This window comes from Catharus ustulatus, chromosome 5, assembly GCF_009819885.2.
Source record: "Catharus ustulatus isolate bCatUst1 chromosome 5, bCatUst1.pri.v2, whole genome shotgun sequence".
Classification (NCBI taxonomy): domain Eukaryota; kingdom Metazoa; phylum Chordata; class Aves; order Passeriformes; family Turdidae; genus Catharus; species Catharus ustulatus.
The window spans coordinates 28015177-28030313 of record NC_046225.1 but is presented as its reverse complement, the minus strand read 5'-3'; the positions used below and the strand labels follow the sequence as shown (position 1 = coordinate 28030313).

Here is a 15137-nt window from a genome sequence, read left to right as displayed (position 1 = left end):
TTCAGGACAGGCAAATATTACCTGAAGAAGCCCTGCTGTAAGCAAAGTCCTGCTGCTAAGGAAAAAAAACATTCAGACTCTTCTCTTAGATGCTTCCCTTCTTAAAAAAAAAACATGCTGTGTATCAAATCTCATCCAAAGGTTGGGGGAAATGAAAGAAAGACTTTGAAACAGCTTCAGATGCCTTGCAACACCTGTTTCTACATGACATGGACACAGGCCTCCTTTTGGCAGTTTGAGGTCTTTGGGCTTGGTTCCGCAGCACTGGGGAAAAAGGAAGTTTTAGCAACTCTGTATATTGATGTTATTGCTAAGGAAAGATGCCACAAGATGCTATCCAAAGTCCAGGGAAGCGATACATTTACAGAAACAAGAGACCCTTGCAATCCAGTCAGCTGTTCTAAAATCCTCATCAAAGTCTTCACAAAATAAAAGCCCAACCCTACGTATACCAAATTAACTATGCTGTTTAGTCCTATCTACAAAGAGGAGGACAACTCCAAAATATTTCTTGGTGTGATTTCCAGGTGAGTGGGTTGCCTTCAAGTGCCTCTAAAAATACCAGTCATGAGCTTTAACGGACACACTGAACCCCAGCTACAACCAAGTCCTGGTCTGAGCTGTGCTAGCCCCAGACAAATGGCATCTCCTTGCCATCAGGATGCCATCGCTGTGACCTGGGCAACTCTGCTCTTCCCTCCCCTCTGTGCAAAGTGGCCAGGTTCACAGCAAACCTAGAATGCCAAGAGATAGCTTGGGACAGTACAGTTCTAAAAATAATCCCACTACCACCTCGGTGGGAGAAATACTACAAAATCTCCACACTGCATGGCCATAGGCTCATTTCTACACTGTGCCCCAGGACTTAAGCCACATCATCAGAAAAGGAACAACAAAATTCCTTCCTTCTAGCTAATACCACCTCATGCTTTCTCTCCTGGGCTCCAGGAACAGAAGGGATGGCTGCACTCATGATGGCTACTGGACTAAAGCACCTGTGGAGAGGCAATCTCATGCAATCTTTGGCCACGCAGAAAAATTGATGCCACATTGTTGCTGGAGGTCATCAAGAACCAGATGTTTTACTTCTTCTGGATGTCCTGAACCCGTGATGTAAAGGAAGAGGGGCCAACATATTTTATTTAAGCAAACTCCTTCTCATATACATAATCAAAACTCCTGAAGGTTTCATGTGTTGATCAAACCAAACTGCAGCAAAAATACAAAGAAGCATAGGGGTAACATGAAAGTGAGACTGAGTAAAAGAGAGTGGAAAGAAAGAAAAAAACAAGGAAAGAGCCCCAATCTTGTACCTGATGGATAGCAAACTGTACAGCATATACATCTTCATCATGTATTATCCTCCCTAAAGAGCAAATAAAAAGAACTTGGTAACACAGAAGGAGGAAAATGAAATATACACCCTGTATTGTATTTGTCATGGATCAAGCGACATGTTTATATGCTAGTCTCTATAACTTAATGCTGTGTAACAGCATTTTTTTTCTTTTAATTTACAAAACAAAATATGTATTGAGAAATAATCTAATCATATTGCTCTTCAATGCACTTCTGTAGACAAGTAAGACTCAAAGTTATACTTCAGCAAACTGCAGCTATTGAAAGTCCATGAATGGCCACAAAAATCCTCCTTTCAAGTCAGTCCTTGGAAGCATTACCACGTGCTGCTGTAATTCGGTATATATATATACATATATATATACACATACTATATATACCTCCCACGAACAGACAACATGTGGTGGAAGGCTTGTCATCACTGCCGAAGCTTAAGAGATGGGTTAACCTCATGTACAGCAGATTTGTTTCCACGTTCCATGCATCTTACATTGGCTTCATGAAAATGAGGACACAAATAGGAAGAAAAGCAAAACTTTATAGTTAAACACTGCTTTAGAAAGGTTGCAGCAGAGGCCAATGTCCTCCAGTTATAGAAACCACTGAATTTTCCTTTTTATCTTTTCTTGGGGTTTTTTTTTAGTCAAAATAAATCTCAGGGCTAGAGTACAAAGTGCAGGACCGACCCACTTGAGGAAGCAACTTTAAAAACTGTGTTACAACGGCACCATCCCATTCACCAACTGGACCTTCATCTCTTGAAGGCTGCTCATTATCTTCTTCTGGTGACCAACAAGTGCCACTCCCAGACGTCTCAAATCCCTGTGGGAGAAAGCAGACGTTGGTTCCATGGACCTCTTAGGCACACGTTGCCACACACACCACGCGTCGCATGCACTGCTGCTACTGACAGTGCCTAGCTGTTATCACTGGCACCTCTCAGAGCCAAGTTTAGTTGGCAGGTTTTATTTTCCCCATTTGCAATTTTTTTTTTTTTATGGATGACAGTATCGCAGAGAGGTGATGTGATTTGAATGAGACCACTTTGCTGCCAAGAAGAAACGCCAGACAGCGAAGTGTTAGCATCATTTTTGGCCAAGGATTCTGCTAGGCGTGAAAAGTCCTATTTCCAAGAGAAAAGCCATGTAAGAAAGCCCATGTTGCTGTTTCCTCTTCTCATGGGAGAGGCTGGTATTTGATCTTGGATATGAGCAGTGAGGAGTGAGGTCAATCCATGCTTTCTTTCTCTTCAGATGAGGGAAAGCCAAAGAAACACAAATGGCAAAAGCCTTGAGCATGGCCACCATCCTGATGACTCCTTAAAGTCAACAAGAATTAGCAAAGTAGCTCCCCTTTGGGTCTTTGCAAATCTTCCCATAAACCCACATTTGGTTTTGCTTTGGGGAGGTGAATTTTAGAAGCTAAGGGCATTTGTGTTGCTTCTGCCTACTGGGGTACCATTACAGGAAAGCTGTAATGCAGGCTCAGGAGGAAAGATTGTCATCAACTCCACCCTCCAAAATCCAGGTACAGTACAGTAATTTCACGACTATAAGGTGCACCCTTTTGACTAAAATTTTGGTCCGAACCGGGAAGCGCGCCTTATAGTCTGGTGTGTCTTATATAATGTACAAAGTTGCAAAATTTGCCAACCCAGAAGTGCAAGCCATGAGCCGAGCTGCGAGGCGGGGTGGGAGCCGGTGGTTGGGGCTGGCAGGAGCCGCGCGGGGTGGGTGGGACTGGGCAGCCCCCGGCCAGCAGGAGCCGTGCAGGATGGGCGGGACTGGGCGGCCACGAGCAGCACTGCTGCATATATGCTTCCAGCACAAGACACAGAAGCTGTTAGAGAAGCAGGTTGACTATAAGAAATGTGGTATTTTGTCTGAAAGTACCAGTCCCTACTTTCTACCTCCAGACTGGAATGAATTAAGGATATTTCTGCATTATGCCTTATGGTCTTGCCAATACACTTGTGAATCCCCAAGCTTCTGACACCTTGTGTGCAACTCTTTTAGGAGAAAGTTCTCCACCAAAAGCTGCTAAGATGTAACAGCTGCTTTTCAGAAACCACACTGCTGCATTCATGCAACGGCTGGCAATCCCCAGCAACATCTGGGAGCCCAACCATCACCTGAGACATAATTGCAAACCTGGCCTACAGTTCACAGCAGGGTTGCGTGCTGGACTGCAGGTGAACATGTGCAAGGAACACCAAAACATTTTCACACGAGCTACCCATGGAGGTGTGCCTCTCAGCAGCTTCACATTCTGGACAGAAACTCCTGTGCAAGAACAGCCAACCATTCACGTCCACAAATGAATGCTGCTTTGAATAAAAAGCAGTCTTGAGGGAAGGTTATTACATTAACACATAAAATAGTTGAAGCCAAGAGCTAGATCTGTACTTCTCCAAGGACTGTCATGTTTTCTGCCTTTTGATTTGAAAAATACCAAGTTTTTTGCTTTGGGCTAAACACATAATTTCATTAATGTACCCTTTTTCAGCAATGCTTCTTGATGATGCAAAGGAAAATCATAACATAAGGGGCACAGAGCAAAGGAGGTCAAAGAGACACATTGGCAGTGCTCCTTACCTGGCAGAGAAAAGGCTGCAGCACCTGCAAAAGGTGTCTACCTTCTCAGGGGGACATGCTTTCATTTCTGCCTCCACTGAATTGTGAAACTAGTTCAGCAAGCCATCTTAATAATGAAGGAAAATGAAGTAATGCTATTGTTACATGCAATTTATTTTATGTACACAGTACAGTTGGAAGTTCACACCAGAGATTAAAAAAAACCACCAAAACCAAAAAACAAACCAAACCCCAAACCCAACACAGTATAGGACCTGATTTTTAAAAGAGACAACATCCATCCTCCCTCTGCTGAGTCCTCCCCTGTTGGCACTTTTTGAAAAATCAGCTTTTTTTCCCAGGTATTAAAGTGCAAGCTGAGCTCTTTTGAAAATCCAGTACCACATATTTCACAGATGTATAATTTCTGACACTCTTGCACGTTATGCTGGAAAAAAACAGTCTGGAACTCGGAGAAAAACATGCATGTCTTGGCCTTTCACATACAGCCCCATCAGTCCAATAAACCTCCTACCCAGGTCACTATATAGCCTTTCCCCCCCATATAGTATCTCCTTAACTCAATATCCTTGAGGAGTGTCTCTCTGATTTACAAGACAGAAAGAAGGAAAAATAATTTCTTATACAATAACTGCTCACTAGAGGATCCAGTCAGTCTTTTTTTTTTCCTTTATATCAAATCCTCTCAAATGTGAAGCCACTAGCCAAAAGCATGGGGGACTCCTTAGAGAGAGGAAAAACACTTCTGTGCGGTCTTTCACCTCAGCAAAGATGAACCAGAAGACACAGCTCCTGAACCAGATGCTCACCAAGTATACAAATCAGCAGCTTTATTCAAAAGCCATCTTCCACATATCAAAGAAAACAACAAAACTTTCTAAAAACTGCATAGAGAATATAGGAGCTGTAATTCTGATGTTTCAAGCATGACTTAGAGCACGTTGCATGCTCTCATGCATCCAGTGCTGAAGGACTTAAAGCAGTGTAAGACAGAAGACAATTTTGAACAGAATTGGGTGCACAAACCAGCTGGTTTGGGGACAAAAAAACCCCAACAACTTCTGTGTCGAAGGGCTGCAAAAACAACTGCCTTTAAGCTCCAGTCCAGAGCTGCCTGGCTTATGTTACTGTGGCCAAGTGGAAATTTCACTGGGTTCCACTCTGCAGAGGAGATGTCTGCAGATATCCACTGGGGCTTTACAATAAAAATGTGCATTCCCTGCAGGAAAAGGCACAACTGAGACCCACAGACAAACAACACCTGCGATCCGGATCTACTTCCTTGCTGTGGAAGTGACCTGACCCCTGGTGTTGGACTTTGTGTCTGCCTCTGCAGTGGAGATTTGTACACCCATGTGCTGGGTGGTCTCCCTGCTTCAAAATATTTGGCCTCCCCAGCCATGACACAACTTCTATTCTTATTTTAGGGAGGAAGTTTATCTTTTCACTTCTTTCATTCATGTAGGGTTGGAAATGAAAACAGGCAGGAATTTAAATCACTTGTCAACAAGGTATTAAAAGGTTTACCTAACTTGACCAAAAAGCCAAGGAAATTAAGGGGAAAATTGGTGTCAGCTCATCCCAAGTAGCCTGTACACAGCTGCATGCATGCTGCTCTCTTACCACTGCCTTGCACGGAAGGTCAGCTGCAACATGCCAATGACAACATGGTATCCCCTTCCCTGCAACAGCATCCATTTGCAAGGGTTGAATTCACAGTCTCCATGTTATAGGAAATAGATTTAAAACATTTTATTTACAAATATAACTACTTATACACCATGGACCAGTTTGCAAAACACAGTGTAGGTTAGGACTGGATTGCCACATGAAATACAACCCCCTCACCAGCTGGTTTAGTCATACAAGCAAAAGGGCCACAGTCCTGAAAGATCTTTGTGGTCAGCAGCTGCCAGTCTACCACAGGTATTTTGTATTTCATCTCCCATCCAGGGCAGATCTCACCACTGTTCTGCACATGGTGTAACTACAGCCGCCAATGCAGACTCGGACTACTCATGGAGTTAGCTGTCAGTTTGAATGAGGGGAAACAAGAAGAGCCTCAAAGACCTTCAGACAATGCTAAAGAGAGAGGAATCTGCTTGCTAGGGACATTTGCATGAAACAAGGACTTAAAAAAATTTGTTTTAAGAGTTCATCTGCTCTTACTCATAATTCCCATTCTACTTAATTACAAGATGAGAATTTGTTCAGAAGCAGACACAGCATTGCAATCCCACAACTGAGATTTCAGGTTAAGAATAAGTATCTAAAGCAGGTGAACTCTTAAATGCTCTTCATCCAGTATAACTTTTAATAAATAATTTATTTTATTTTAGAAGAAAAATACATACAATGCAGAGCAACAGAACACATATTATTACAAATATTCCGAGTTCTTCATCTAATAACAAATAACAGGGTGTCCTGAGATTCAAATCTTTCAAAAGGTGAAAATATGTAGTCCACATGGTTAGTAATTGGTCCAGTTAAGGGTCAGACTGAAACTCATGTCATGGATCTATCTATTCTTGAGTATTGTCCTGGTAAAGTTATTCTTGCAGTGGATTCAGAGAGTTCCAGACACACTCAAAGTCACTAGGTGGTCCACAAGTTTAAAGAGCAGGTCTGGTCCACTGGAAAGGTTCCCTTCAAGTCTGATATCCAGTTGGAAAGAGAGGGTGGAGGGTGAGGCTCCACTATTCACAAGGTGATTCATCCCTTTGCAAGAATTAGAGCTAAATGTAGAAATCACTCTTTGTTTGAACATATACATTTTCAGGTCTTTGCTTAAGTAGGCAGAGTTTAGGACTTGGGGTGATATTCATTGATCTTAAAATTTTTAATCTTTTGCTTTCAGAAATTTGTCACTAATACTACTCTTTCCTGGAATAAATGCATCAAGCCTTCAGTTTCAAAGAATCAGAATGATAACCAGAATTTTTCATGCCAAGGGAGGAAGGTTTTAAAAAAGTAAAAAAAGCTGAACATTAACTATCTCAACCAGATCCTGTAAAGAAGCCACAAGCTGGGCACCCACAATTACTAGTCCTGACAGTGTTATAGCCAACTCCTACAGCACTAGTAGGTTTATTTTCAGTAGATTTTAGAAATTCTTTATATTTATAATATGTTTCTTTCCTGCTTTTTCTGGTAGCAGTTATCCACCTAATTTCTACATCTGTCTCCTGTACAGTTTGAATGTGGTGAAGACCATTTTGGACGGTATTTGAAGGCAACCTCTTAAATTGTAAAGACTGTTTTACTGATGCCATTTGGGGAAAGCAAGCTACTTTCAGATGTTCAGATCATCTTTTCACCCAATCCCCCCCAAGTCCCAGCTCTGGAATATAAAGAACAGTTGCCTCTATTAAAAATGACAAGGAACATTTAATCTGAATTCTCCTTTGTAGAGTACAAAATGTTTTGTTGCTCCCTTTTACAGGGATAAAAAAACTGAAAACCTCCAAGAAACCAACCCCTCTCAATATATCAACCTTCAAAGAACTTTGCTTGTTCTGGTGTTTATTTTCTGGAGAACCCATGAGAGTCTCAGCTGAGCCGACCAGGAGTAATTTTTCTCCCTTACTTTATTTTTAAGGGCAATCTGCCAGTTTGCATCAGCCTGAGTTTGGGACTTCAATACATGACTACAATACTTTTCCTCTTAACCTGCTATTATGGTTTCTCTTTTGTTAACAGCTTAGAATCTGCTGGGGTTTTTTCTTTTTTTTTTATTGTTTCTGAGAGGGATGAGACAAGTTTTGACTTGGATGGCCTTTTGATTAATCTTCCACAGGTCTTCCAAAAATAGACCCGGAGTGGGTCAAGCCTTCTTGCCAAGCCACCTCTGCAATACAAAGGTATATGGGCTGACAGAGAAGAACCCAGCAGGCATCTCTGCAAGAAGATCTGTCCACAGGGAGGGGGTGGGGGAATTTATTTGTTGACATGAATAACTAGCTGAAATAGGTTTCAACCTTTTTTTCAGCTTTAACTGAAATGGAAGATGGATCCATGAAATGCCTCCTTCCAGTTAGAAAAAAACAACCAACAACCCAAAAGCTCCCCCAGGGTGCCAGGCATCAGTTCCTTTGCACTGCTCTGTTGTTCTAAATGCCCAGAAGAAAGCTGAAACTGAGCAGCTCAGACATGTTGTCTCTACTGGGACCAGAAAGAAAATGTTTGTGCTGTAGATGACATCCTGGGACCTGGTGAGGGGCCTTTGAGAAGGTTTGCAGTTGGTGAGAGTCAGAGCATCTCTGGCAGCTATAATCTTATTTAAAGACTTTCAAAGCAACTTGCCTTTCTACCTAGAACTGTGCAGGTAATGGGTTTCTTGGTTTATTGCCATTTGGTTAATTTTAAAGCACTTTTTTGCATCAGCTGGAAAGATTCTGGGGGACATTTTTGAAATTTCTGGAATACCAAAGAGTAAACACAGGGAAATAGTTACATTTTAAAGTTAAACTAAGGATCTTATTTCATAATCTGAAATACTGTACTTTAGGAATTTGGAGGTTAGGAATTCTTTTGTCAGCAGCATGGGATGCTAAGATGGTATAGGAGGGATAGTAAGATTACTTGGAGTTACACAAGTAAGTAAACCTCTAATTTGCTGTTGAAAACACCCACTAACTTGGGTTTCAAGTCAACATATTCTGTGACCCAAACAAAAGCATTTTACTTCTGAACATTCCATGTAGAGCTCTTGAAACCGCAGAAAATTCTACAGCTAGAGGTCCAATTTTCTTCTTTGATATGACTAATTAAGCCAAACAGCAATAAATTTGTGATAGATTTTAGACAACCTGCATTTTCTACCAGAATTTGCTCTGGTTATGCGACTGGGGAGGTACTGTGGAGCAGAATGCTCAGATGTTTTCCTTTTCTCATAAATTACTGCTTCATCCTATCCCCTTTCTTCCCAATCAGCCTCTGGCTAGCTATTTCTGTTATGCGGACTCTGACCAGCCTGGGGATGGATGCCTTCTTCCTTGGTCAATGTTTGTAGATTATTAGTCTAAACTGTGGAGTCATCAAAAGCCCAAGTAACGTGACACAAAATTGCAGGACAAGACTGGGAAACAACATGTAAGGTCTCAGGAGCTCAAAAGAGGATCTAGGTGAGAATCCATGCACCCTGATTTCCCAGAGCATTGCTGGAGAGGACTTCATCCCTAGCTCAGAGTTTTCATGTGAATTGCTGAAAAAAGACTGGATGAGTCCAGGTGTAAGGGGCAAATACTGATGATGTGAGTGGAGCAAATAAAATCAGAGTGAGAGCAGATATGCTCCTGCACTCCCTCCATGTATTGTAATGGAAAACTGAACTCCTTGGAGATGTCACTGACTTGCATCACACTCCTGTGCTGTACAGTGAGCTTCATGGCAAGCACTGCGGCAGACAGGAGGAAATGCTGCAGTTCTGTGGGGTGGGGGGATTTTTCTTGGTTTATTCATACTCCTCAGAAGCAATTCTGTATGTGCAGTGGCAATCTGCACACGATCAGAGGAGACACAACTTTCTCCAAAGCAGCAGAGTACAAACCTTCCCATTCTGCCTTAATGCCTGCAATAAACTAAGCTTGAATTAACCCAGCTAGAAAGGCAGGCTTTGAGTTTGAGACAGTACAGGCAGTAACAGGAAAGTCCAGACACAATTACACAAGCAATGCATGCAATTAAAGATGGAGCACAGCAAATTAGCAGCTTTGAGGCATTTATCAAGTCATTTGAAGGCTGTTGCCTCAACTGCAGTCACACTCATGTGCAAAAACCATGGGCAGATTCAGAAGGAAGGGGCTCATTTAGGAAGCCTGTCCTTTAGAATTGTGGGTTGCTGATGCTCTCGCACTGGCATCAGCCCTTACCTATTTCTGTTAATGCTGAATACCATTTCCACACCTTACTGGTCTTCACTGTTCACTTGGTTATATCCAGATCAGCTGTGAAACCCAGCTCATCTGCTGTGAAGCCAGGACGTCTCAGCAGGGACTTTAGCATCTATACATTTACTAGTAAGGCAGAGGGTGGGTTTATTTTGTTGGTAACCCCAAATACTCAACTGCTATTGTGTCAAGAGGATAGCCTAGCAACTACAGAAACTCATGCATTAATTTCTGTGAGTAAAGGAGACAAAGTACTTGCTGCCAATGTAGTGATTATAAATTTTAATATTGCCTGCAGTTGTTATCAACAGAGATGCTAAGGGAAACTGCTGACTGCAAACATAGGATAATGTTTTCCCTTTCTGCAGCCTCATCCTTGCATATTTTTGAATGCTTTGTCTTTCTCCTCCCTCTTCCCGTTTTCAATTCCACTAAATGAGGTGAAAATGATCTGGACACTACTCACTCTAGGGTCACCTGAGCCACTGCATCCATTGAACTGTATCCATTCTCCATGAAGATCTCTGTGTATCGGCCCATTTTGATGGCTTCCAGCCACTCACCCACAGACCTGTAGGCACTACTCCCAATTGGACTGTGTTCTACCAGCAGATTTGACGCTCTAAAGACAAGCAAAAACAAAGAAGCAAACATAATCAGTATTGAGATATACACAACATGACTCAAGTTGCTTGCATTTTTTAATGGTAAAGATGATTATTTTATTCCATTTTCAGTGATTGCTGCAGCTTAAATCCTCCTAGTAAGATTGATAAGCAATGTATCAAACACGGCACTTCACCTGCAACCTCACCCATTCTCGAGTTAGTTCCTGCCATTTCCGGTCCTCACCACGAGCAGAAAGAGGAGAGGAGTGGCATCCATCCCAGTTACCTCTTCTCCACAAGCAGGCTCCCCCAGTCACTCCTACTTCAAAGTCTTCACTTTGATGACTCCTGCTTTGCTCTCTTCCTCCACCTTTAAAGCTCATAATTAAGTTAAGACAGTGCAGAGCCTGGAAGCTGAAACCCAAATTACATTTCCCAGCAGTGGCCATCAATGGCAGGCAGCTGTTAACAGTCCAGAGAGCGCTTACAGTCCAGAGGCTGCTCCTGCAGAGTCACAGGGAGAAGGGGGGCTGTGGGTTTGGGATGCCGACAGCATTTCAACGAGCCTGCAGAGAGCAGCAATGCTCCAGCCATGCTCCAGCCCTGCAAACAGAGGTACACTCCTGCTCCCACACCCTCACTCCAGACCCTGCCACGGCAATTGCTCCCTGCTCAGCTATGCCATGCACTGAAGAAGCAATTCAGTCAAATAATAACCCTTCACTGCGGCTGGAGCACCGATACAGTACCTGGCACAAGCAGGGTCCACCACCCCACTAATGAGGTGAAGAGAGCAAAGAGGGCTTGTCCGAGGTCAGCCAGGAAATAAACTAGCGCTATTTCCTGCTTTGTACAACGGGACACACAGCTAACACAAGCCCTGCATAAAGATTATTACCCACAGCTAAAAAAAAAAACAAACGTTTTCTGGGTCAGCCTCTGATGGTGACTATTACACTTCAAAGACTTTCAACTGGAAGGAGAGCTGGGATATTATATTATTATAGCACTTCAGGAATCTTCACGTATTTTATGAGCACATTAGTATCATTTGTTTATTTAATAGCAATGCTGAAGGGTCTAATAAAATGTGAATACTTGCAGTACCAAGAACATAATGGCTTCCCATAACAGTTTATACACATGAGAAATTAAAAACTCCTAAGTAATCATAATGAGAAGTGGATTTTCATGACTAATTTCAGGAGGTACCTAGTGATATCATAGCACACGCTGTAATGCAGAGAGTGACTTTCTCCCTTATTTGCATTAATGAGAGTTTCCATAAAGAACACATTATATATATTTAAAAAATCCTTTACAGCTGCTCTATATTGAAATTATGATTCATTTGGAATTACTATGGTCTGGGCACAGCAATCTATGAGAATAGAAACACAGCCCCAAAGCCTGACTGTTCAGGTGCTCCATCCATATCAAAAATATCCACAGCAGCTCTGGAAAGGAGATGTTTGGAATTGCATGGATCCATTCATGGAATAAAACATCAGCAAAGTGCTTAGCAGCTCAAGGAAATGATTTTCTATCTATTTTCCTCATCTGACATAACAGCTTGGTATAAAAGAGTGCAGGAAACACCATGCAACAGGTCTGGAAAATAACTGTTCTGAATTCAAAATAAAAGAGAAACCTCATATATTTTATGCTGTCATAAACATTTTTCAGGTTTGCTGACACTTACTTTACATCTAATTGCTAATAAGAATAATTTCTTCAGATGGTAAATCGTACGTGTAAAATAGCCCAAGGAAGTAGATCTATCTCATATTTAAAAATTAACAGAAATTTCAGGTTCTCGTCTTCCAGTGCACAAAATGCCATGCACAGGGACATGCCACCATAGGGATGTTTAGTTGCAGCAGGTGACATGTGCCACGTGCTGCTGTGCAAGGCTCACTTGGAAGGTGTGGGGACAAATGACTTAAAACTCACAACAGTGTATCTGTTTTGGTGCATACCACCTATCTCATCTCTTTCATTCCTGTTTAAAGAAAATAATATATCTTATTTTTGTCCCTCCTTTGAAGATAAAGTTTTCTGAAGGGCCTTTTCCATTGTTAATCTGGGGAACTCCACTGCCATCAGTGAAGCAGCAATAATACACATATTTACACACACACATATATATATAAAACTTTTTTATGACCTTGCAAGGGACTGTGTGATTAGCAATACTGATGGCTCAAAAGTAAATGTGTGCTTACAGTGAAAATAGAAAAAGCCTCTCCAAGACTATTTAGCTCTTTCTCCCTGCACTGTAAAGTGCAGCTTTATTTCTTAATTGTGTTTACCTTACTTGTAGCTGTGTAGCTATTCAGATTCATGTTTAAATACAAACTGGCTGCTCTATTCACTTAATGTGGTTTCAGCAAAGTCATTGTGAACGGCACTTTGGGAACTACAGACCTCCTCTAGCAATTACCAAGACTCTCATGACTTGTAGTGGTGGCTAGCATGCCTAGGAATAGTTGTGGAAGGATGCACCTGGACATCCATGAGCTTTGCACATCCTAAGAGTTTCCCCAAGAGACACTTTTTGTTTGTATTACCAAGATAAAGTCAACAGGTAGATGATTGGAGCAGTATTTACTATCTACCTCATGCCCTCAAGTCTTGCCTTCTATAACCTTGCAGAGCCCAGGTAGCTTTGTCACAGACAAAGTACTGCTGAAACTTCTGTTTCTGAAAGACAGACTATGTTAATTTTTTGTGGCAGCACTGCATTAGAGTGAGTGGATTGCTCACTTGGCTGCCAACTGCAACAGAAAAAGCTGATATGAGTCAACTCCCCTGGACATAACAAAACTGAAGGAATATTCACCCAAGAACACATGCAGGCTAAATAATCAGAGGGAATCCAACCCTAGGGGTGGGTATTCAGACAAGGAACTTGTTCTGAGCAATGGTTCTGGGTTGTATCTGTACCTGCTTGATGCATTAACCAATGTCTTCAAGTTGCTTGGGTTACGGATGAGCTTGTCCAACATACTGACAATTTCGTCAAACTTGGGCCTGCTGTTGCGGTCTTTCTGCCAGCAGTCGAGCATTAGTTGGTAGAGAGCAGCAGGGCAGTCCATGGGACTTGGCAGGCGATAGCCCTCCTCCACAGCTTTAATCACCTATAGGACACAAAACGGAAGGCTTTTCTTCCCCTCATCTTTTTTTTCAAATGCAAATTGACTTTAACATAGAACTTTGGGATCAGCAATTTGCTCACAAAAAATCCTGCCAGCCCCCAAATCTGCACACAAGAGGCAAACTCAGTAAGCCCCTCTATCTTTCATATTTTCTTTGTGATGGGTTGACTAATACTATTTTTAGTCATTGCAAAATGGATCTAGAAAGCCAAGGCACTGCTGCAACCAGGGGCCCAGATTGCCTGGTTGCGCTTGTTCAAAGCTCAGTTGTGGTTTCTACATTATATACCAGGAAACTCTTGCAGCCTACGCTAAATCCATGAAAAAGAGCCTACAGGGCTTTCTGGCATCTTCTTGGAGTACAGCGATTTTGTTTATTCAGATGTTAGTTTCTTTTTAAATGAAAAGGCACGTGATAGACCACATATTTGTATTACAGTAATAAAAGTCTGACTATATTTCAAAAGAGACTTTGAGTGCTAATTGATGGATGGATTCAAGGCAGAGGCAGAACAACCATTTCATATATCATTCAGTCCTGTCTGGGTCTAGCAGTTTCTTAGTGTGGCCACATTTCTGCCAGGAATTTACAATGTCAGCCCGAGAGTATGTAAATTAAAACCAGGGGAGCTGTCACACTGATTTCAAATAGAAACCAACTATGGTATTATATCTAAAACAAGTGGTATGCATATGTGTTGCCTGCCCTCTTGAAAGGCAGAAATGAATAAATGAGGGCAGAATTGAAGAATGCAACTTGTTTTCCCCAGTTTGGGGCAGATCTGTGGCAGGGCTTTAAGCCAAACAGTTTCCATTTTGAACCATTACAATTTTCAGGAGAATGTAGCTCATGTTTCAAGCCACAGGCAGTCATGGCAGCCCATCTTCACACCCTCCACTCCCAAGATTCCTTGATTAAAAGGAACTGGAAGCAGGTATTTGCTATGTCCACATAAAAACCACATGTGTTTCACTGTCCGCTCCCAAGACTACCTCAAATGCCATTCATTCTAGGCATTGTCCCACAATTTGAAATACTTGTGTTGAAAAGGAAGGTTCTGTGGTTAGCCCAGAAGTTGTTGTCTTGGTCTTTAGTTACTAAATGAGTAGTACAGGATGAGCTGTGTCAGGCTAGCACTGCATTTTAGAAGGCTTCAAAATTCCAGACTGCATGGATTGTTTCCAAATTGTCCTTCATCGCAAAGGTTTTTGTTAAGTGTGAGAGTTGCAGGAATGAGCCAGGCCAACTGAGCAGTAGTAGTGGGAAACTCAAACTCTCTGAGGATGTGCATAGCAGAGAAGCAGTTAGGTGAGGCTTTATGATCTCCTCCAAGGGTAAAAAGCACATCAGAAGATCTGGGCTCCAACATTTACAATCCCTTTCTGCCCATGTGGGATTTCATCTGTCGGTAGAGCAGTTGCACCACTGTACACCCAATCTGCACTTGCAAAGCAATCTCTTCTATGCCCTGGCTGTTGCTCCCAGCTCCACCACACTATCCTATTTATACTCTCTGTTTTCACACC

At 42.1% G+C, this 15137-nt stretch overlaps 1 protein-coding gene across 10 annotated transcripts in view; it reads right to left on the bottom strand.

The window, feature by feature from the left end:
* Positions 1–1114: 1114 nt before the first annotated feature.
* The window catches only part of LOC116996679 (ephrin type-A receptor 5-like), a 95022-nt gene continuing 80999 nt past the window's right edge, over positions 1115–15137 (bottom strand). For 5 of the 10 annotated variants that reach the window (XM_033060595.1, XM_033060600.1, XM_033060597.1 and 2 more), the window contains 3 exons: positions 13399–13592; positions 10311–10466; positions 4083–6691 (listed from right to left, as the gene is read on the bottom strand). In XM_033060595.1, the coding sequence (XP_032916486.1) occupies positions 6523–6691; positions 10311–10466; positions 13399–13592 (519 nt within the window). In that variant the 3' untranslated portion in view covers positions 4083–6522. Of the gene's footprint in view, positions 2182–3953; positions 4060–4082; positions 6692–10306; positions 10467–13398; positions 13593–15137 lie in introns of those variants that run through there. The other 5 variants (XM_033060599.1, XM_033060602.1, XM_033060601.1 and 2 more) reach the window with 4 other exon arrangements.